This window comes from Kwoniella europaea, chromosome 2 (genome assembly GCF_036810445.1).
Source record: "Kwoniella europaea PYCC6329 chromosome 2, complete sequence".
NCBI classification, from domain to species: domain Eukaryota; kingdom Fungi; phylum Basidiomycota; class Tremellomycetes; order Tremellales; family Cryptococcaceae; genus Kwoniella; species Kwoniella europaea.
The window spans coordinates 3,557,779-3,579,613 of NC_089488.1; the positions used below are offsets into that span (position 1 = coordinate 3,557,779).

The 21,835-nt window shown below is 47.3% G+C and overlaps 10 protein-coding genes across 10 annotated transcripts; 3 read left to right on the plus strand and 7 right to left on the minus strand.

The window, feature by feature from the left end:
• Positions 1 to 20: 20 nt before the first annotated feature.
• Positions 21 to 1,651, minus strand: V865_007676 (uncharacterized protein; the record flags this gene model as incomplete). The annotated part of the gene is made up of 10 exons (XM_066231419.1): positions 21 to 115; positions 178 to 247; positions 303 to 787; positions 837 to 851; positions 913 to 934; positions 993 to 1,134; positions 1,184 to 1,208; positions 1,256 to 1,297; positions 1,342 to 1,470; positions 1,513 to 1,651. The coding sequence occupies 10 exons, from the start codon at positions 1,649 to 1,651 to the stop codon at positions 21 to 23; spliced, it is 1,164 nt and encodes a 387-aa protein (XP_066087516.1).
• A 38-nt stretch (positions 1,652 to 1,689) lies between these two features.
• V865_007677 (uncharacterized protein) lies at positions 1,690 to 3,600 on the minus strand (the record flags this gene model as incomplete). Its single annotated transcript, XM_066231420.1, has 12 exons — positions 1,690 to 1,713; positions 1,766 to 1,908; positions 1,959 to 1,979; positions 2,041 to 2,094; positions 2,146 to 2,196; positions 2,241 to 2,311; positions 2,370 to 2,432; positions 2,485 to 2,968; positions 3,014 to 3,114; positions 3,157 to 3,284; positions 3,334 to 3,341; positions 3,453 to 3,600. The coding sequence occupies 12 exons, from the start codon at positions 3,598 to 3,600 to the stop codon at positions 1,690 to 1,692; spliced, it is 1,296 nt and encodes a 431-aa protein (XP_066087517.1).
• A 295-nt stretch (positions 3,601 to 3,895) lies between these two features.
• Positions 3,896 to 5,504, plus strand: V865_007678 (uncharacterized protein; the record flags this gene model as incomplete). The annotated part of the gene is made up of 11 exons (XM_066231421.1): positions 3,896 to 4,038; positions 4,148 to 4,209; positions 4,257 to 4,404; positions 4,459 to 4,532; positions 4,587 to 4,651; positions 4,715 to 4,802; positions 4,866 to 4,929; positions 4,990 to 5,074; positions 5,130 to 5,205; positions 5,281 to 5,360; positions 5,427 to 5,504. 11 exons carry the CDS (start codon positions 3,896 to 3,898, stop codon positions 5,502 to 5,504), a joined length of 963 nt encoding a protein of 320 aa, XP_066087518.1.
• Positions 5,505 to 5,711: 207 nt separating this feature from the next.
• On the minus strand, positions 5,712 to 8,556 carry V865_007679 (uncharacterized protein; the record flags this gene model as incomplete). Its single annotated transcript, XM_066231422.1, has 8 exons — positions 5,712 to 6,815; positions 6,865 to 7,189; positions 7,247 to 7,343; positions 7,390 to 7,633; positions 7,683 to 7,964; positions 8,025 to 8,244; positions 8,294 to 8,474; positions 8,529 to 8,556. The coding sequence occupies 8 exons, from the start codon at positions 8,554 to 8,556 to the stop codon at positions 5,712 to 5,714; spliced, it is 2,481 nt and encodes an 826-aa protein (XP_066087519.1).
• A 675-nt stretch (positions 8,557 to 9,231) lies between these two features.
• Positions 9,232 to 9,811, minus strand: V865_007680 (uncharacterized protein; the record flags this gene model as incomplete). The annotated part of the gene is made up of 2 exons (XM_066231423.1): positions 9,232 to 9,483; positions 9,554 to 9,811. The coding sequence occupies 2 exons, from the start codon at positions 9,809 to 9,811 to the stop codon at positions 9,232 to 9,234; spliced, it is 510 nt and encodes a 169-aa protein (XP_066087520.1).
• Positions 9,812 to 10,282: 471 nt separating this feature from the next.
• Positions 10,283 to 14,085, plus strand: V865_007681 (uncharacterized protein; the record flags this gene model as incomplete). Its single annotated transcript, XM_066231424.1, has 25 exons — positions 10,283 to 10,440; positions 10,513 to 10,598; positions 10,656 to 10,724; positions 10,784 to 10,794; positions 10,847 to 10,887; positions 10,951 to 11,024; positions 11,082 to 11,150; positions 11,218 to 11,451; positions 11,519 to 11,527; positions 11,581 to 11,708; positions 11,761 to 11,853; positions 11,916 to 12,038; positions 12,092 to 12,123; positions 12,186 to 12,450; positions 12,511 to 12,529; positions 12,585 to 12,610; positions 12,665 to 12,757; positions 12,815 to 12,837; positions 12,897 to 12,909; positions 13,223 to 13,242; positions 13,313 to 13,328; positions 13,384 to 13,478; positions 13,547 to 13,665; positions 13,728 to 13,752; positions 13,812 to 14,085. 25 exons carry the CDS (start codon positions 10,283 to 10,285, stop codon positions 14,083 to 14,085), a joined length of 2,115 nt encoding a protein of 704 aa, XP_066087521.1.
• A 426-nt stretch (positions 14,086 to 14,511) lies between these two features.
• On the minus strand, positions 14,512 to 17,062 carry V865_007682 (uncharacterized protein; the record flags this gene model as incomplete). The annotated part of the gene is made up of 11 exons (XM_066231425.1): positions 14,512 to 14,786; positions 14,839 to 15,065; positions 15,121 to 15,251; positions 15,307 to 15,509; positions 15,762 to 16,011; positions 16,067 to 16,200; positions 16,252 to 16,416; positions 16,473 to 16,510; positions 16,578 to 16,629; positions 16,688 to 16,700; positions 16,766 to 17,062. 11 exons carry the CDS (start codon positions 17,060 to 17,062, stop codon positions 14,512 to 14,514), a joined length of 1,785 nt encoding a protein of 594 aa, XP_066087522.1.
• A 361-nt stretch (positions 17,063 to 17,423) lies between these two features.
• V865_007683 (uncharacterized protein) lies at positions 17,424 to 18,502 on the minus strand (the record flags this gene model as incomplete). Its single annotated transcript, XM_066231426.1, has 2 exons — positions 17,424 to 18,149; positions 18,206 to 18,502. The coding sequence occupies 2 exons, from the start codon at positions 18,500 to 18,502 to the stop codon at positions 17,424 to 17,426; spliced, it is 1,023 nt and encodes a 340-aa protein (XP_066087523.1).
• Positions 18,503 to 18,993: 491 nt separating this feature from the next.
• V865_007684 (uncharacterized protein) lies at positions 18,994 to 20,092 on the plus strand (the record flags this gene model as incomplete). The annotated part of the gene is made up of 5 exons (XM_066231427.1): positions 18,994 to 19,138; positions 19,197 to 19,229; positions 19,282 to 19,573; positions 19,630 to 19,875; positions 19,930 to 20,092. The coding sequence occupies 5 exons, from the start codon at positions 18,994 to 18,996 to the stop codon at positions 20,090 to 20,092; spliced, it is 879 nt and encodes a 292-aa protein (XP_066087524.1).
• A 67-nt stretch (positions 20,093 to 20,159) lies between these two features.
• V865_007685 (uncharacterized protein) lies at positions 20,160 to 21,741 on the minus strand (the record flags this gene model as incomplete). Its single annotated transcript, XM_066231428.1, has 6 exons — positions 20,160 to 20,561; positions 20,620 to 20,738; positions 20,800 to 20,853; positions 20,906 to 21,282; positions 21,333 to 21,517; positions 21,568 to 21,741. The coding sequence occupies 6 exons, from the start codon at positions 21,739 to 21,741 to the stop codon at positions 20,160 to 20,162; spliced, it is 1,311 nt and encodes a 436-aa protein (XP_066087525.1).
• Between the last annotated feature and the right edge of the window lie 94 nt (positions 21,742 to 21,835).

Genomic DNA, 21,835 nt, shown 5'->3' on the forward strand with positions numbered 1-21,835 from the left:
CCTGTTTCAATATTTTTCCTTCACCACCACGTTTGCCGGCTCTCGTTTGCGTTGGTAGGAGGCGGATGGGCGGAAGGATCTGTACCCGTCGCCAGAAGAGGGCTCAGATCATTGTCTATGCGAATGAAACTCAGCCTTCGTTACAAGTCGCAGTCAGTCAAAGTACGAGAGACTTACCCAAAGGAGGGAACGGGAACCACGCATCTAAACTGAATCCTTGATCAGTGGTTCCGCTAGCCGGATTGGGCTGTGAATCGATAGACTACTTGATCAGCCTGACATTTCGTACTGTTATAACTCACCAAGAATTGACTAGGAGTGCTCGCATTCCCTGTGTTGGCAAAGAGCTGCTCTGCATACAAGAAGTCCATATGCGACGATAGGCCTTGATCAGATGCTGGATTCACGTTGATGGAGATGTCCGGTCCACCCGAGAGAGAGGATACAAAATTGGTATTCGGGGTGAGGCCCGACGACCAAGAGTTTTGGTCAGACATAGGTAGAGCGGTCAGACCTCTGGTAGGAGACGGCAGTCGAGAAGGTGCACGAGACGCCGGGGGTAGTACTTGGTCTCTCCGAGCTTTCTTCAAGACGTCTGACAGCATATGGGCGAACAGGAAGCCAGGGACTGATCGAGTCAGCGCATTCTCATAGCGAGGTAACTCACCTTTGGTCAACATGATCGCAACTTGTTCTACGTCTTTGCCGATCTGTCTCAAATTACATGACTCAGGAACCAGCGTAGCCATACGGATCAGGAAACGCGCAGCGTAGACGATGTTGTAATCTATTGATTGATCAGAAACGTGCTATGAATGTTGAAGGTGGCGACTTACGGGTCAGGAGGTTAGCTAGTAAATGAACAAAAACGTCAGTGAAGGGAAATGTAATCAGAGTTCCTCGGCTACTTACCATATTGTATCGTGTTGGCATACTATGTGACAATGGTCAGCGATTTGGAAGCATATGCATGAATAACACAACACACTCACCTGTTGCCCTCGCAGACATATAGTCACCAATTGCTGTGCTTTCCTTCCAGCCTCTTGCAACCATTGTCTCCGTTCGTCCGACAGGAATGCTACATCTCTTCGGCTCCGAATCTCGTGCAAGACGTAAGAGTTCGAGGATAGGCTGTTGGATGATCAGTCAGACTCCTCGTAGATTCGAAGACGCAACTCACAAGGATCCGGCACCACCGGTTATCACTGTAAACACGTTAGCATGGCTTTCAACGACGATACGATCCGCTCACATGTCTCTCGAAGGAAATGGTCTTTAGGTACACCATTGCGCGCTACACAACGTCGTCAGCATCGTTATATGACGATATAGACCTACCATAATAACCATCCCAGTAGTTGTACCAATCTGTTATGGCTCGATTTGCCTCTCTTAGCTTTCCGTCCATGTTTGGGTACGGCTGCGCCGCGTTACTTGGCGCCAGCGCAAGAGGTTGATGCAGCGGCACTGGGGAGACGTCAGCAGCGAAAGACAAATAGCAGAACTCACTTCTCAACATCAGAGATTCGCACGAAGAAACCAATCTCGCATCCGTGGGCAGCGAAAGGGGATGTCGAAGGAAATCACGAGCGTCTTTGATGGTGATCTCTGAGCAAAATAGACCGGGTCGACCATATGCAAAGGACATTCTACGGCGGTGTCAGATTTATCCCCTGATAGATACACTCACTCGTATTCCATCTTGAAGAGCTGTACGTATGGTGTCAGCTGTCTATTTGCAAGAGTATATGAAGATACTCACCGTAAGCCAAACTCTAGCACCGGCAACGATCAGTCTATCCGCCTCGACCTGCTCTGGCGTTTTTCCAGCACCCATACCAGCTTCCACCAGATACGCCAGAGACTTGTGCAATCCCATGTCCATTGCCATTCGAATTGCATGGCCTATGGGATCGAAATTCAGCATTTGTTACTCCTGCGGGACTCGTACTCACCACCTGGTCTCCAGAATGTTTCTCCCCAAGAGGCAAGCAGAACTATTGGTGTTAGCTGAGCTTGTCCTCAAGTCTGACTTACTCATCGCCTGGACAATCTCGATCCTAGAAACAGGAGTAAAGAGGGAGTGCATGGCTAAAAATCAAGGTCAGTAGGATATTGGGGTGATGGAAAACGACGACTTACCCATTTTCTCCGCATGTTCCCTACTTTTCAATTGGAGTTCACTGGGAGGGCCTACGAAAGGGTCTAAGCACGAGGCCATTAACGAAAAGACTCACCAGCTGCATCCTCGCATTTTGTGACCACTGCTATGATCGTCGTTATCGCGAATGGAGATCGTTTTCGTAGACTACACCAGATGCATCAGCTGCGAAAGATCAGGAGGGAAGCAATGGAAAACAGCTCACCTGTCCCAGGTGTCATATTCTGGATCGAAACAAGGCATGTAGACACCACACCGTTCGAAGAATCTACAACATTAGCATCGCTCAAGATCATCCATTCACTCACGTGTCGAATAACTGTCTCCCCTTCTCCAACGTACACCATCCTAGATCGACCGGATCTGGTGATCCATTGGGTCCTCTTTCGTTGAGACTGATGTGAACAGACGAAGCATCATCCCCTACTGCGCTCATTGTGCGAGGTCGCTTTCTCGCTCTTTGCGCATCCTCGAGTACATCGTAGCGAGGAGAGATCACCTTCGGTCGGAATCCTTGATCATCATCTCCGCCGATGTGCGAATCCGCTTTCAGTCTTGCAGCTTCGGCCAGGTGAAGCATATTTGCCCATGGTGCAGCTGCATAAGCCGATTTAAGGGGATCGATAGGTTCATCCTCATCGGAGGGACCGGGAGATGGAACAGCACGAGATCGGTAAGGGTGATGAGGTGGTGCTCCCCAAGGAGGCGGGCCCAATGGTCCATGAGCGGTCTGGGAAGAGTGATGTCGCTGACCGAGGTGAACAGGGGAGTTTGCGTCCAAGTCGTTCGTAGTAGCTGGATGGGCTATACGAGGGGTCAGACATGGCTGAACAGAGGTATATCACTCACTGTTCGCCGCGGCAACAGCAGCTGCACCTCTTTGCAGCTGCAACAACTCTTGTAGATTCCCTTGCATGGCCCCGATCTGTGCTTCCACAAGGCGCAATCGGCTAATGAGAATTTAGCATACAGTAGCATTTACTTGCACTCACTCTTCAACTTTAGACGACTTGGACTTCCTCGGTCCATCAAAAGTACAAGGATGTTTGTTTTGCCTACACCGATTACATGGTGGATTCTCCTTGCCGATACATTTCATCTTCATCCGGTGACAGTAATCCTGGAGGAGGGGGTAAGCAAAAGGAGAAAATTTTCGGGGGGCAACTTACACATGCACCTATCATAGCGACATTATATCAGCAAACACTCCTAGGGACATCGAGAATGGTAAGAATTAAATACATCGATGTGAAGTTACAAGATGATTTGATATCAAACTGCTACTTACGATTACTTGGAGCGGCCGTTCCATTGGCTTTTGAAGGAGGTAGATCTCTCTCCTCCTCTCCATCATCCTCTGAAGCGGCTGATCTCTCGCTGGGGGCACCTGGCTGGTTTCTCCCACCTTGCTGTGGATAGGTCTGGTATGCTGACATTGCTGATTATGTGGATGCCAATATAGCGATTGACATGAAGCGTAGATGTGGTCGTCAAGTGGGCGGTAGCTGGCAAGCTCATCTAACTTGAATCATTCAACATCATCATGGCAGCAGCAAACAGCACCGGACACACTCGGTCCGCTATATTACGTAACACAGCCGGTATACATCGACAACTAACATAGCTCCTGCGTAAGGGAGACAGGGAGATGGATGACCATTATCCTGATGACATTATGCATCATGCAACCCTGTCACCACTCAAGCGGAGCATCAAGTCGACAATGCAATCATGCAGCATCAGGACCGGCACCCTGCGTCCACAGAATCGACCGGTATAGGGATATATGACGGAGGTTTCGAACAGATCCCTCATGTGCCAGCTACACCTGAACGAGTGGCCCAACATAGGCAACTCGATGATGATTTTGAGCGGTTAGTGTTGTGTCCAGACTCCTGAACAAATGTCATAATCACACTGATGGAGCACTCTTTCTCTACCCTTAGGTGATAATTTACTGATCGTGCGTTCTCTTGTTCATAGCGCTGGCCCATCCAAGCATTGGAGTTTGGCCAATTTCGATATAGGGAGACCATTAGGCAAAGGTATGTAACACCCTGCGAGACGACTCTCACTGACACTGTACACTTAGGTCACTTCGGGAAAGTCTATCTAGCTAGGGTGAAATCGAAGACAGACCCATTCATTCTGGTGCTGAAATGCCTGAGCAAAGATGAAGTCATCACTAAGGAGGTCCAAATTCAAGTTAGAAGGGAGATCGAAGTGATGCAGCAGTTGAGGTAGGTGCAAGGTCATTGATAGACGTCCAACCAGTTGACAGCCGCTCACTCTAGGCACCCGAACATCATACGACTGTACGGATGGTTCCACGACTCCACGCGCATATTCCTGATGCTCGAACTAGCAGGTCAGTGGTTTGATATGATCTGGGCGCAGTCAGCTAATTCGGTTTGACAACCAGGCAAAGGGGAATTATTCAAGCAGCTCGCTAAAAAGGGTAGATTCTCGGAAAGGAGGAGCAGTCAGGTTAGTACCTCCCTGTTCGGATTGGCCGTCCTTGTAGTCCTTGTTTTTAACTTGCCCCAACAGTATATTCGTCAAGTAGCCTCCGGATTGACGTATCTGCATTCGAAGCAGATCATCCATCGAGACATCAAGCCTGAGAACTTGCTACTTGGTCAGTCATCACTCCCTTTCGTGTGTACTACCGTAGCTGACATTCCTACTGGTTTTATCGTAGGCATGAATGGGGAGATCAAGATAGGTGATTTCGGTTGGTCAGTCTATTCCCCAGAAGAGAACAGGTGAGTATATCTCGTTTGATATGCAAGTCAGAGAGTTAATCCTCTTGTCTTGTAACACAGTCAGCGCACATTAGCGGGTACACTATCGTACGTTTCGCCCGAAATGGTGTTAGGTCAGTCATATGGGAAAGCTGTGGATATCTGGGTGAGTATCATTCGCAGTGCAACGAAGTCACAGCTGATTGGGGTTCACATCATAGGCACTAGGTGTTCTCGCATACGAGCTAACTTGTGGCGCAGAACCTTTCGGAGCAGATACGTGCAGTGGCCCAAGATGTGAGTGAACTGAGCTATAATCGCCATCAAGGAACTGTTCGAGGAGAGCAGATGCTGATAATGTATGTTCAATAGTGGTTCATCAAAGGATATGTAGATGCGATGTACATTTTCCATCATTCTTATCAGTAGAAGCTAGAGAATTCATACAATCAGTAAGCTGATCTTTCCATTGCTATTCCCAAATTGAAACTGACAATTGGAACATTGATTCTTCGTAGCTACTTCGCCTCAAGCCCGAGGAAAGATTACCCCTCGATCAGGTTGATCAACAACCTTGGATCTTAAACCATTTATGATATTATCCCGTTATCTACTGTTATCAATACGTCTTTTCGGTTGTATGGATAGGTTTGGCTACCCAATTCGATTCGCTCCCTCATGTTGATGTAAGAGAGATGCATGTCATGTTTACTGTATTTACAACTTCAAATACATATACAAGTTTTCTTGATACTGAGCAACCGGGGACTATGAAAAGGTTTATACTCAAATCAATCCATGAGTCAATCTTTGGATTTCTTAGATATACCTTTCTTTGACTTATCCCCTTTGATCGGCTTATCATTCCCAGCACCTACAATGGTCCATCCCGATTCTGCCGATTTCGGACTAGCTTCGATCTTCTTTTTCTCCACCTTTTCTTTCGGTTTCTCTTCCTTCGGTACAACCTTCTTCAGTCTCTCACCGATAGCTTCGACAGGAAGAGACTGTCTACCTCCAGAACCAGGAACGATTCGAGGCGCGTTGGTCAACTCTTGTTCCGGAATAGCGTTCTTACGAGTGACACCATGCCAGCTTCTGCTCGACCCTCGACGATGGAAAGAATGCGGTGAACTCGGAGGTGACCTCGCTCCAGAGCCTACCGGTTGACTGGTTCTGGGCGAAGAGAACGTTGCTGATGGACCAATCTTATTGGGGTTACTACTGGGAGAGGTGGCTGGTATAGGTCTCGAAGCTTTCGAGTTTCGCAAAATCTTGGGTATCCCGGTGAATATTTGCGTAGCAGTTGAAGGGACTTCAAGTACTGCCTCGGCATCGAACGGTGAAGGATCTTCGAGACTAGCCTCAACCTCGGCTAAGCTGACTCTTCGAGTGCTAGGAGTCTTGACCAAGGTATCCGTATTGACCGTTGAAACCCTAGAAATGGGTGAATCGATAATTGCAGGTGTCGAGGGTAGAGAGGGGATCTCTAATGAAACACCTGAACTTGGAATTTCGATAACATCACCATACAGCGGTGGAGGAGCTTCCTGACATCGTTGCCATATGTCCTTGGTTTTGACAGCAGAATGTTTGAAGTCGATATTGACTGTACTTGATGGAGCAGACTTGCGAGTGAAGTGCCATTCGCCTCGACCACCCTTTCCCCCCCAAGCCAAAGTGGTCAAGTTGGGTAACCGACGGGAAATTTTCTTCAAATCTCGAGGATCTGGCAGATTCGGGTCATGCTCCAGAATTTGGTTGCGAAGGACCGTTGGAAAACCCTCAGGAATTTCGATGTAATCGATCTTGAGTTTGCCAGTGATGTTAGCGGGATACACCGCAGGATCACTAGTGATGTACAATCGTTCCATAGGAAGTTTCGCGAAGGAGGTTGGAAGGTTCAACTATGCTAAAGTTAGCTTACAATCACAGCTTTGAAGCATTGACACTAACGACCTGTGTGAGAGGAGCCGCCAACGCTATCTCCAACGTCTTCAATTCCGTACAATTCGACATTACAGTTGTGAATTCTCCTTGAGTGATCTCCCACCAGTTCAGACACAGTGATCGCAGCTGCTTGCCCTTGTCCACGATCGCATTGAAGAGTGTATCTGGGATCGCTTGCAGCGCCATATCAGGTCGACAAGGCGGATATGTAAGTGCGTTAGGTGGAGGAAAAGGTAGAAGATTCGTCGGATGGATACTTCGACGTATGGCGAGATGTTTGAGTTGAGGTATAGGAACATGATGAATACTTTCGAGATGATCCAGTATCCAGCTGATGAGGAAGAAGCTGAGAATCAGTCATGGTCATATCAAGGAGACTGAAACTCACGAAAATTTCTTGGAGTACTCAGCAACTACTATCTCCAGCGACCCAAAACTTGATGGCCACTCAGTGATCGTTGACCAGGTATCTTTGCTTAAATGGCCTATTAGTGTATGTCGTCAGCTTTGAAGAGCGATTCCTTAACCCACCATCTACACCACTCAGTTTGAGACTTTCTAACACGACACAACCGGTGATAATGGTATTGAGGCACTCGGCAGTCAATCTCATTCCAGTCGTGGATAATTCGACATGAACCAAAGTACCTAGAGAACCAATTCTGCTGATTGCATTACAAAGAAGTATATCGAGGAAATGAGTTTCCAACGCGATTCCGGCGAGAGCACAGGGTCGCATTGATAACAAAGTGAGATGATTCGCGATTGTTTTTGCCTATCGGAGATTCAGCGTTTTCTATTGTAGAGGAATGCTGGAAACCCACACCTGTTTCACTCAACGGTCCTATCTTCAAAACCTCCAAGTTCTCCCATCCTATTCCTAAACCCCAACCACCATTGCCAACGACTGATCCTCTCGTCAGCGGTGTATCGGTCCCCTCAGCCTTCACCTGTGGTTGTAGCGATAAGCCAGGAGGAATCAGCAGTTGTAGACGAGGAGCTATGCGAGGGAAATGCGCAGTGGAATTTTTGTTTGGATCTTGAGAGGGGTGTAAAGGGGAGTGGCGCATTGATAGTTGCGTCAGATCATTCAAGGAGGAGATCGCCTAAAATGCATGCGTATTAAGCAATGGGCCGGACTGCAATGACAATGTGATGTTACTCACATCCCATAAACTTCCACCTATGCCAAAATCCGTCTCCCACTCCAGGGTCCGAACATTGGGACAACGTTGGATGATATCAGCGGCCAATGTCCAGACAGCAGTCCTCTTCTCATCATCAGTATCGGTGAGATATCGAGTTTGTATTGAGGGAACGTCTTTCTTGGATGATGAGGAATGTCGAAACCGGATAGTCTTAGTTACTTGGCCCAACTTGCCATTCCTAATGCTATTGTCAGCTCAATGGGCGGGACGTTGCAAATAGCACTTACCGGAGGACAGCGTTGACTCTCGGTGATACCAGTAGAGGAGACAACGATAGATCAGCTGGCAAGACGATGTCCACCGTGCTGTAGAGGTATTTGACAACTTCTTGGTATACAGAACGGTTGTGCAGATCGATCAAGGAAGACAGCAGTGTTGAGTCGTGCTGTAACAGTGTGGGTACGAGAACTTGAAAGGATGTCAATGTCCCAATCTGTCAGTCCTTGTCCAGGATGTACCCACCTCGCACGAGTTCTGACGTGAGTACCATACTCGGCTGGCTATCGATACAAGCCCAAAATCCGACGCGACACTGTTGAGGAATGCCAAAGGGAGATTGTGTGTGTCGATACTCTGGTGAGATCTTTTATATATATATATAATATGAATGTGATGTATGAGCGAGTCGAGTGTGATATAGAAGAGGAAGAGGAAGGGATCAAGACTGGGGATCAATGATATATGTTGATCATCCAACGTGACTCGTGTGTGTGCGTGTGTGTGTGTGTGTGCAGTGCTGATGCCAGTGTCCAGTGTCAGTGAGCATCGTCCGTGCGTCATGTTCCATCAACAGAAAATGATCACTTTGTCCCTATCAATGATCTCGCTGAAGGCATGGGGTTCTTCTTGATTGCAATGGTCCGTGAGGTACGTGTACAGAGACATGCATATTGTCATGGGTGTCGAGAGCCCATATGACACTGGTTGAGCCTCTAATTATATGACTGTTCACTATGAGTCATTGATAACAGAGTCAGCACGCTTCAACCATCCTCGGGGTCTCAAGCTAGAAAGCAAAAGGACGACTTACGACTATATTCATGTGTTCATAGCAGAGTATATACATACCGCATCATATTTTTGGCATATCATTCATTACCCAATATCAATTCATGATTCATCCATAAACCTCGTTAAAACCATAAATGTGGTCGTTAATCACTTCTCACATAACCCCTTTCGTCCTCGACCTTTGCTCCTCCAATTCCTTCCATGGGTCTTCCATGAAACTATCTTTCCAGAACCCTCTCTCACCTCCACCCTGTCCGTGATCATGCTGCATTCTGGGTCCACCTCCTCTCCCTCTTCCTCTCCCGCCACTTCCCCTGGTTGAGAACGGTTGATTCTGTCTAAAGTTGGGTGGTGCGTTCCGATTGGACGATGAAGGGGAGTCGTTTGGAGAAGGAGGGTGTCGTCTCTATATCAAACAATATATCCCAATTCAGCACTCATAGCTGAGCGTCGAGATCGATCGATACTGAACTGACCTTACTTCCGCCATTGAAGCCCGATTGCCCATATTCGATTTCATCACCATATGCATGATCGCCGTGGTCTCCACCGCTACTCGCACCTCCCCTCCCTCGTCCTCTATTGTTGCCTCGCTTTCCGCCTCCTGCCACTCCTCTTGATCCTCGCCCTGAGTGTCCACCCCTGGATGTTGATTGGGCGGGAGGTGGTTTGGAAGGAAGGGAAGGGGTTTGTTTACCGAATGAGGTGGGGAGTCCACTGGCGCCTAGATCCATTCTGTTTTGTGTTCTGTGTTTTTGTGACGGGAATTCTGAGATTGGGAAGCAAGTGAGTTGGATCATGAGATAGAACGTACGTTAGTCCGTTGTCCGTTGATCGGGATGATGATCAACATGCGAGCATGACGTGGCGATCAGTGGTCTGTCTGATACTATCTATAGGAGGATTCATACGATCATTTGTAGGGGACGCGAAGGGGGCACCGTGGAGTATACCAAAGTAAAGTAAGTGTATGTGTAAGTCTTATGCGAGTTAACTCCGAGTTACAGTGACAGTCGGAACAACCGGGCTGGAAAATACAGCAGGACGAGTATACCATACCACACTCAGTCATACGCCTCATCACTCACCTCTCATACCACCCTCTTGATCCTCCTTACATCCCACCGACAAACCCCCTAGGTATCGTCGACTACCCACCTCCTCCTCTTCTACATCTACCTTACAGTCGTGTACGATAGTCCATCATGTCCGACTCACAGGGACCGCTCACGTCGAGGTTATCTTCCACCATAAAATCAACAGCCGATTCACTCGCTTCTTCCGTCAAACCTGCCGAGAACGAATTGGCAAGATGGAGAAGGACTTTTGATAGGTTCGCAAAAGAGGAGATTGAGGGGAAGAAGTGAGTGGTTTCGTTGTTCAGCTCATTCCCCCCTTGTATCGACAGCTGAAATCATGGTACATCATTTTATAGATACCTCAACCCTTCTCAATTCATCGATGCTATCGCTCCGACAGATGAGGGCTTCAGTAAGATTAAAAGAGAACAATATACCAATTGTAAGTTATGACTGCGAATCTATATTCGAGAATTGTCAACCTGATATCGGCATATAGTGTTCAGAGTAGCGGACAATACTGGACGAGGATTGGTATCATGGGAGGATTTCGTTGTGTTTGAGACCTGTAAGTAAAACGCTCTTGATGAGCTGCAATTTGTCCTTTGCTGACTGTCTCTCATGCAGTGCTGAAACGAGTAAGTGTATGGAGTATTGAGGTTATCGGTCTGCCTATCTAACAATTCGTAGCCCGATGCGGATTATCAACTTGCTTTCCTCGTCTTTGACACGTAAGTTAGCTCTCAACATACCTTTTCGGTACAGAAAAATGTCAGCTGACATCTTGGTCATAGCGACGCCTCTGGAACCATCGAGTTTGACGAGTTCAAAGCCGTGCTCTCTGCTAACACTGCTGCCAGTGGAATTCGTGAGTCTCCGTCAAACGAATGGTAGCCATTTTCATCCTGGCTGACTACCTGCTTAGCCTTTGACTTTGATTGTGACTGGATGAAGCTTTACGTTGGTAAACGAGGTGGACGACATGTTCTGGGATGTGGGTGTACTTTCTCGCTGTGCAATGAAAGTGATCGCTTAGCTGACACCCCTTGCGTTCACAAAAGATCACGAATTCACGCAGCTCATAAAAGGATACCAAGGTGAAAGGCTTCGACAAGCTTTCCACCACTTCGATCAAGATGGTGATGGTTATATCAGTCCGGAAGAATTTCAAAGGATCATTGTAGAGATTGCTGGACACAAATTGTCAGATTCAGTTCTTGAGAGGCTACCTACGCTTTGTACGATGAACCCGGGTAGAAAGATTAGTTATTCGGAGGTCATCGCTTTCCATAACAGTGAGTTCAGACGTGTCTATCGTCCATGTGGGCAAGTATGCAATGCTTACTTGCGATTTGTCAATAGTCATTCGAGGTATGTCATGATGAATTGGTCCAGTAAGGTATCGTTGCTTACAATCCTCACAGAAATGGACGCTGTCGAACGTATTATCGAACACGCAGTCAGGAAATCAAAAGATGGAAGAATCGATTTATCAGATTTCCTGGACGAAGCTGCTTCTAGTATGCGATATGGAATGTTCACCCCTATGGAGGTGCGTCAGATCACACTATAATCTGGACAACGAATACTGATTCAAATCGCAGGCACAAATCATCTGGCATTTCGCTACTCGTGGAAGTGCTTCCACTAGCTCCCGACTCGGTTTGGCTGATTTCCAAGCTCTTCTTGATGCCAAGGTCAGTCGACATAAGTCCTACCCGGATGTTCTGTACTCGAGCTGATGACACTTGATATCCAGTGGCAACCACCTGAAGCTGCTGTGCAGCCTCAAGTAACAGCCTCTCGAAGTGTTCTGTCGCAATTAGGTCAATCCGCCTACGGTTTCTTCTTGGGTGGTATAGCAGGTGGTATGGGTGCCTATGTGAGTAAGAGGAGTACTGACTTTTCGTATTTTCGCTGACGTCTTTTCACTAGGTCGTATACCCGATTGATTTAGTCAAGACTCGGTATGTCATGTCCAATAGTCATACTACACTTGTCTTGTAGGCTAATTGCCGATTTTCATTAGATTACAAAATCAACGATCTACTGTGGTCGGAGAAGTGCTCTACCGAAATGCCGCAGACTGCGTAAGGAAGGTATACGCCAACGAAGGAGGTATAAGAGCTTTCTACCGAGGTGTCATGCCTCAGCTCGTCGGTGTAGCTCCTGAGAAAGCCATCAAATTGACCGTCAACGATTTCGTGAGGAAAAAGGCAACCGATCCTGAAACTGGTAGAATCCCATTGTATATGGAGATCTTTGCGGGTGGTATGGCGGGTGGATGTCAAGTGGTATGTGATAATCCTATATCGACATGACAGAAGATGTGATGGGCTGATCATGTGAAACAGGCTGTCACCAATCCTCTTGGTGGGTCGACCTTGTCATGAGTACATCACTGTAACATGCTAATATTCCTTTTCAGAAATTACGAAAATTCGTTTACAGATGGTATGTCTAGGAAAAGCATAGTTCTGGAACATGTCTGACCCTTGGGACAAATAGGCCGGTGAGATAACGAGAGCGGAAGGAGGTGGTGCTGTACCCCGAGGGGCACTGCATATTGTCAAACAACTCGGTTTAGTGGGATTGTACAAGGTGGGTCAGAGACCTTTACTCACGGTATGACGATACTGACGATCCTGATTCTGATAGGGTGCTATCGCTTGTTTCTGGAGGTGAGTTCTTCGATATCTCTTTACTCGCGTAGCTTGGTTGCTGATGGTAAGCTTTGCAGAGATATTCCTTTCGTGAGTTGATTAATTTACCGTGAGGAAAGAGGGGTGGTGAGATCGAAGAAGGTGACTTGGAGATGCAGACGAGAAGAGGTGGATGCATCTGGAAGGGATGGAGGAGAATGGAAGGAATGGGAAGCAGAAGGATAAGGGAGAAGAGGCGAACAGACAAGGAGGAACGTAGGGGAAGACAGGAGGGACTGGAGACGATAGCCGAAATGGCGAGAAGGGGCAAGATCGACAGGAGAATCATTGGGGTGCTGGACTAGCCCGATCGCCGTACTGGATTTGATATTGAAGTTAACGGCTAACTCTTCATCTCTACCAGTCAATGATTTACTTCACAGCGTAAGTCATTACTGAACTCGCATTCGAACATAACACACGGCTAATATCGAGATCTTGTTTGTCCACCCAGATACGCTCACTTGAAGGTAAGCCGCTCTCGCTATAAACCCCACTAGAGAAATGCGCTGACACCCAGAGCAGAAAGATTTATTCCACGAGGGCAGGCGAGGCAAAGTCCTTAGTTTCGGAGAACTCCTGACTGCTGCTGGTATCGCTGGTATGCCCGCTGCTTATTTGTGAGCGACTTTTTAGGGGATTATGATGTAGTGACGTTAGTCGTGCTAATTACAGAAACGTTTGATAGGACAACACCGGCCGATGTGGTTAAAACCCGACTTCAGTCGCAAGCCCGAGCTGGTCAGACCGTGTATAAAGGTGTTGTAGATGGATTCACCAAGATCTTACAGGAGGAAGGTGTCAGAGGTAAGTCAAGACAGAATGAACCAAATTGTCAAATCTCTGACATGCTCACGATATGCAAATAGCCTTGTACAAGGGTGGTCTTGCTCGGTGAGTGTCATCTACAAGCCTTTCTCACAAGTTTACTTGGCTAATGGGTCCTTTTGCAGAGTTATCCGATCATCTCCTCAATTCGCCGTGACATTAGCGATGTATGAAGTTTTATCCAAGACTTTCCCTTACCCATTCGCCCCTGCTGTCCCTCTCGCACCTACCACCTCCCGACCGTCATTATCATCTTCTCAGGATATCTCAAGAGTAAGAGCAAGAAACGCACTTAGGATCTTGTTGGATTGCAGTTCGAGGTTCGGTATGGTCAATAGTCAAACGGCTTCGCAAGGTGTAGCGAGTTTACCGAAAGTTTTCAGATCTTCGTCGTCATAGTCTGGTGCCGCAGCTAGTTGATAAAAGTGGAAAAGGTTGAAAGAGGGATTGATGAGATCTGGATAGAAATTTTTAGGATTTTGCCCATTGAGATAATCACGCTTACAAACGGGGTTCCATGCTGGAAAAATAGCATATCTATCATATGCATCATATCATATCACGTCGTGTTTGTAAAGATATCATACATGTCTGTCACTACTACAACGAGCAGAAGGAGATCACAGTAGTTTTCAATAGGCCCATATAACCCAATGAACAGAGATCCCACATCATGATTGCGGGAGGTGTCATTTCATGCATTGTCCGAAACCCTCTATGAAAATATATACATTATATATGGATTAACTATTCTGAAGTGGGAGTGTGAAGAGGTTTGTCAAGGTATTAGGGTAAATAAAATGGGGATTCGAGCTGCTGTTCTGTTTAAGCCATATGAGCAGCACCTGCACCACCTTTGGTGAGCATATTGTGGTTTCTGATGAATGCGCCGAAGATCAAAGCGAGGATACAAGCGGCAATGATGGGAATGAATGATTTGGTGATACTGATAATGTATGCGTCGATGACAGGGGGTTGATCAGCGACAGGGAGTTGATAGATCGCTGAGACTGATTGTCGGACAGTCTCGAAATCGACATTGGGAGCGAGTCGTTTGATCTCGGTATTCAAGAAAACGGATTGAACGGTGTTGATGATACCTGCACGAACATGTTAGCTTACATACACTGCTTTGGATGGTGAAGTACTTACCGATACCGATAGCAGCACCAGTGAGTTGGAAGAATGAGACAACCCCAGTTGCTTGAGGTAAAAGAGCGGGTTGATCATGGTACTCTGCTTGGACGGCAATAAGAACGTTCTGAAAACTAAGACCAATACCGAAACCAGCCAAGATTTGATATCCGATAATTCTGGCATTTGACATCTCGGCGTCGATGGTGTACAAGAGACCGAAACCGATGGCAGAAATGGGGGGACTGTTTTGGTACGGTCATTAGCTTGGACTCGAGGATATCAGATGTACACACTTACCCAATGAGAAGGAAAGGATAGTATCGTCCGAATTTGGTAGTGATACCACCTGAGATGAAGATGGCAATACAGATGGACAACATAAAAGCGATGATATCGATACCAGACTTTTCTGGTGAGTGTGCTCGACCCTATTAAGCAAGTCTATGAGCTATGAATTGTTCTCGCTAATACGGGGAGACTTACAGCTTGGTAGAAAAGAGGAAGTTGGTAGGTACCACCCAACATAGCCAACATGAAGAAGAACATGGCTCCCGCACATGCGATGACAGATCGATTCTTGAGCAAAGAAAGGGGGATGAGAGCATGTTTGTCGTAGTACCATTGCCATGCACCAAAAGAGATGACGAGTAAACCACCGAGGATGAAAAGGAGGATGATTCTCCAGTCTATAAGTGGGGTCAGCATATGAGGAGGACAAACAGACGGATAAGAGCCAAGACAGACTAAGCAGGAGAAAAGGAGACGCAAAAGAGGGAAAGAGGAAAACCAAAGGAGAGAGTAGGACGGAGCAAGACGAAGCAAGGGAGAAACAGTGGGAGGGAGAGTCGAGAGATCATGGAGAGGGAGAGATGACCACTCTGTACGCAAGGGAGGAACCAGAAATTAGGGTGGCGAAGGGAAAGCTCGTTTCGACTTACTGCTCCAAGCATATTCGTTACCACCCCAGGCCAAAGCCAAGAGGAGACAAGTGACAGTAAGGAAGATCAAGGCGGTACCGAGCCAATCCATTCGTCTAAGTTTGCCGAGCAAGGTTCGATCGTGAGGGGTGTTCTCGTTGACCTCGGGATCACGGGCGGGAAGGAGGAACAAGACAGCAGCGGCAGCTACACCACCGAAGGGCAGGTTGATCCAGAAACACCACCTCCAGCTGACTCGCTCAGTGAAGACCTGGAAGATGAATTAAGTCAGTTTGATCCAAGGTGGATATTCCGGAGTTACTCACACCCCCCAGCAAGGGTCCTACAACACTGGAAATGACGAATACGATACCGAAAGAGGCCATGAAGGCAGCTCGTTGGTCGACTCGAGTGACGACGGCGATAACAGCGAGAATGGAGACGAACATTCCGGAGGCACCTGGAGTTGCCATCAGTCATAGATCGAAAATCAAACTGGTGGACTACTTACCGATACCTTGGACGGCTCGTCCACCGATCAAAGTGGTCATATCTTTGGCAACGGCGCAGATCAAAGATCCAAGCTCGAAGAAGAAGACGGCACCGAGAAGCATCCATTTGGCTTTAAGAATGGTGAGAAGTTGACCAACAAGGAGGATAAGACCACATTGTGTGACTATGAAACTTCACATGAGCGGGTGATGACTTCATCAGACGCGGACTTGGACTTACGGAAGTACCCAGTGATGATCCATGAGACTTGGTCGAAGCTGAAGTGGGGAAGAATAAGTGGACATCCAAAGGAGGGAGAGGATCAGATATTTATAAATGACTCACGCTTGGAACTCTGATACGATTTGGGGAATAGCAGTGGAAACGATGGATTGATCTGTATGATCGTGTTAGTGTGAGTGCAGAAAATCTAAATAGAATAACTAGACACATACCAAGAGCGAACATCTATAAATATCGATGGTCAGCGAATATTTTGCAGAAAGTCTTGGCGAAGTTTTCAATTAACTCACAAATACACTCAACATGAGAGACAAGAATACCAGATACAAACGTATACCGGACAACAAACCAGAGTTATCTTGTGTTGGCTCGGCCTTCTCTACATCTTTACCCTCTGACTTGTCATTGTCATTGGAGTGGTTGGTCTCGTTCAAGGTGAGCTCTTGGCTGGCTGTACGACTGAGCATTGGTGATTGACCGTACTCGACAGCCTCAGAGGCGAGGGCTTTCTCTGCGCTTTCCAGCATTGTTGGGTGATGTTCTGATGTTTTAAGGTGATTGTCTGCACCGTTGTGGGTGGTTGCCATGGTGCGATCAGTATTTACGGGGTGATTATAATGTTATGCTATGAGTTGGACGATGGGATGGGAAGAAAGCAAGTTTATCTGTTATATAGTCTGCATGGTGATGCATCGGTGCCGAAACGATGAGTCAACTTTGTAAGCTTGAATGGGGAAATGAAATATAAAATCAAAAAAACACGGGTCAGTGCACCACTTACGCCGACGGCCATCGTTCAATAGCACCAGCACTCGATCAAACGCGATCAGGCACAAACGACACTACTGTATTCAGTTGGGTGAGTTTGGCTGTTTTCCCTATCCCTTCTCTCCGTCAGATCTGGTTCAGCACTAACCCGATCTCACACATAACATACATACACTCTCGTCATACCCAGGAGACGACGCCCATCGATACCACCATCGCACCTACGAATGTGATAACTTTGGTTAAAGCCTCTATAGGTACATTATGACCTGGTATGACACTTCGTACCAACACTTCTCCAAGAGACACAATTGCTGGACCGGGACACAAACCTTGCAGACCCCAGCCTATTCCAAATATTGCCGAGCCGAAGAGTAATCTCCAGTCTATATCCTTTCGTGTTGGAACGTGCCAGCTTTCCCAAGGGAAGTTGGCTTTCGCGGTGTATTTGATCCGTGCATAGTGTATAGCATTGGGTGAAACACCACTAAGCATGATCACGCCAAGGGAAGGATCAAATCGTCTGGGGTTGAACAGTTGCAGGAATCCAGACACTTTTGAAGGATCGGTCATCCCTGAAATCGAGAGGCCGAGCGAGAACCCTGTCCCAAGGAGGAAAAAGGGAGCCAGCCGTAAAGTTGTACTTGAAGACGCGAGTAGGTATCGCCGAAGTGCTGAATAAGCGATTTTGAATCCAATGAGCACGCTTGCAAGGATAAACATCGTTGGAGTTGGTGGCGCTTGAAGGGTATAGGCTGGGACGACCGACGACGGGCTTGCATTTAGGGGAAGCAACTTTGCAGTGAGAACAGCCGTGGTGAAAAAGGTAGCCGTGGCAACGATTGAGCGAGGTGAAAGTCTTGAGACCCCGCACAACATGTGTCCACTAGTGCAGCCTGATCCGAGCTGATTTATCCATAGATCAGTGAAAGTACAAAGAATGTGTAATCGAAAACACTCACTCGACTACCAAAACCAACCAAAGCTCCTGCAAGTGCTAATCTGCCAGACCCCATATGAGCGATAGTCTCAAGTCCATTTCCTGGGTAATACGTTTGTAATCCCGTGGCGAGGCCTATGAGGGGACCGGCAAGTAGTCCACCTATAGTAGCCCATTGCCATGGCTCGCGAGTACCGAAGATCGCTCCATTGAGGATACCTGATATCCCAAAGACGCGCCCCGTATCTTCGAGTAACGACGAGGTCGAGAAATGAAGTAACAATCCACCTAAGAATGTTTGGACAGGTGTGAAAGGCATTATTAGATCTGTACAAAAATGGAGCAGGTGTTGTGCACCTATATATATACACCGAACAACGATCGCTTTGTCAGTGTTGCTTGAGCAAAAATCGACTACGAATGCATGCTTATGAATCACTCTTTTAGATAATAGGGAGCCGGCGATTGACCTCCCTTAACGATGTCAAACAACACCTCAAGTCGAGATAACCGGGAGTATTCTTTATCTCTCTCACTTATTATTTCGTCTAGTTTCGCGAGCTTTCAATCGTCTTGAGCTATTGAGGAGGCCTTTCATGCCATTTGAGAGGTCGTCCTTGCATCCACCTAAATACACACTGCATGGCATCAGGCTATTGATGGCAGCAGTAAATCACGGCATCTCGGTTCCGTAGACCGGCAGGTGTGGAGGCTCATCATGTGCTTCAAGTCTATATAAGGTATAGACATGAAGTGACTACCCAGTAGATCAACAGTTCCTCCTTCTCCTCAGTAGCCATAGCGATAACTATGTCCTCCAAACTTACTCTTGAGAGTACTGTGAAGTTTCACACGGGGCGTGAGATGCCCAGATTGGGTTTCGGGTCGGGTGGATTGAAGGATGAGGTAGGGGTAGAAGCTGTAGCTTATGCGATGAAGACGGGTTATCTTATGGGTGAGTGTCTTTGTGCTTGAATCAACTTTCAGTCCCATGCTGAAGAACAGAAGTCCAGTCGATACTGCACAAATGTATGGGAACGAAGAAGGTGAGTATCTGTTCGTCGTTTCCAATTGAGCGTCCGCTAATTTTTCGTATAGAGGTGGGGCAAGGTATCGCTCAATCCGGCATTCCACGAGAAAAGCTTTTCATCTGCACCAAATGGCAGCCACCCGTAGAAGGGTCAGATTTCAGACCTACCCCGAAGCAAGTCAGAGATGAAGCCCGCAAATCAGTAGCAAGGCTCGATAGAAGTAGATTTGAAAAGGAATATCTCGATTTGATGATCATTCACCATCCCAGACCTGATCCGGAAGGCAGAGTGAATCACTGGAAGGGACTCGCCATGGCACAGAAGGAGGGCTGGGTAAGGGATATAGGTGTATCGAATTTGTAAGTCTTGTCAAGTCTCCGAGATCTCATTGATATTTTGCTTACATGGCCTTTAGCAACATTAAACATCTCGAGGCTCTTCCAGAGCCTTTACCCGCTGTCAACCAGATTGAGCTACACCCTTGGTGCCAACAGCGTGAGGTGGTGGACTATTGCAAGTCAAAAGGAATCGTGCTTCAGGCCTTCTGTCCCTTAGTGAGGATTAGAAAGGATAAGTTCGAGGATCCTGTCATCGTCAAGATAGCTGAGAAGCATGACAAAGGTGTAGCCCATGTCCTACTGAGATGGAGTCTGCAGAAAGGGTGAGCTTATTACGAATGGGATTTCATCGGTGTGTGGCTGACACGCAGTCCCAGCTTCGTCCCCATCCCCAAAGCCTCATCTCCTGCGAGGATCGATTTCAACAAAGACCTTTACGACTTCGAGCTGGACGAACAAGATATGAGAGAGTTGGATGGTTTGGATCAAGGTGCTGCTGGCAGAGTCTCCGGCATCGATCCTGCTCATTTGCCCGACTAGCTCTACTGAATCTTTGACTGACTGAAGTGAGTGGAATGCATGTTAAGTAGTACTGTATGTAAGAAGGTTATATGGCAACTCGTTCTTGAGCTTTGAAAGCTACTCTCATAGCGAGAACAGCACCCAAACATGTCACAGCGAGCACGAAAAAGACATTTCCTTCTCCGTCGTCCCTTCCTCCACTCATCCATCTTTGCAAAGGTAAGAACACCGCTCCCATGCAGAAATTGAGTGTCCAGTTCAGGGCCAAACCGATACTTCCTGCGGCTGTGACAGCATGTTTAGGCATCACTTCGGGCAATACAACCCATGTGACGGGACCAAGACCAACTGAGAAGGCTATCACGAAGGAGAAGACTCCAATGACAGATAGAGCTTGAGCATCGTAATTGATTCCGAAGGCTAGGAGCACAGCCGCGATGGACATGAATACGGTCGGAATAAGGAGAAGACGACGTGTACCGAGGCGCTACAAAGGAACGAGAAGCATTAGCTTAAGAGAAGGTCATTTGTCATGAGAAACTAACCTCGATGAGGAACGCCGGGAGTATGGTGATAGGTACTTTGGTGAGGATGATGAAAAGAGCGATAAGTCGGGAATTCGATTGGAACACCGGTGTGAGAATTCGAGTGGAAAAGTACATGACTGCGGAAGGGAGAATTCGTAAACGCTTACATAGACTTTAGATGGCGTATGGAGAACTTACCTGGTGAGACTCCACAAAATTGCTGGGATAGCTGAGTAACGAGAACGACCATTACTAAGAGCAGGAAATCAATTATTGTAACGGCCACATAAACATTTTGACTCACATCCTCGGGTGACCAAAGGGTCCTTTGACAGCACCAAATCTTTGATTGTCAACGGCTTCTCACTGTCTGAAGGCAACAAGCTAGTCTCCTCATCACTCTCTTCATCTCTCCCAGTGTCCTGGCCTTTGGTAGGCTCACGGACAAGCAGACTACCTAATAGCTGTATTATCGCCAATCCGAAAGATACCGTGAGAACATATCTCCAAGTGAATGGTTTGGCGAAGGGGAAGGAAAGACTTTGAGCGGTCAACATTCCAAGTACGATGAAACTCTGGTTCATTATTCCCAAAGCTCTCTTGATGGATGGTGGAGCGACTTCCGAGAGAACCAGGGGTACGGTGACGGTAGCCAAGCCGCATCCAATACCGATGATAACCCTGCAGATTCCATAAGCTATCGACTCTTCGTAGTATGTGGAAATACTTACCGGCCAGCAATCATAACTCCCATTGAATTGGCTAATCCCACTATCAGAGACCCTACCAAGATGTGTAATGCCGATAGACGAAGTGTTCCGATCCGACCCAAGTGATGATTGATATTTGTCGCAGCGAGAGATCCTAGTAAACCACCCAGAGTGAAGATAGAGGTCACGAGACCGAAAGCTCCAGGCTATGGATTTGACATCAACAAGCTTTCAATGGAGACATGCTATCACTTACACTCATCTGTATGCAGTCCCTCAGACCTTTCGAATCGACTAGATGAGGTGTGATCCCGCCCGCACCGCCACATGTAAGAGGGCCTTGTACACCGTTGAGACTACTGATAGCGAACCCATATTGTGCCGTGTGCAGAGCAGCCCATCCTGCTGTGAGCGCCGTTCGCATTACCATGATGCTGCCTGTGGATGATTGGGTTGATGGTCGATTATGCTGCTGTTGAAAAATATAGATGCGATCAGAGAGCTCCGGGATATCTAAAAAGTAG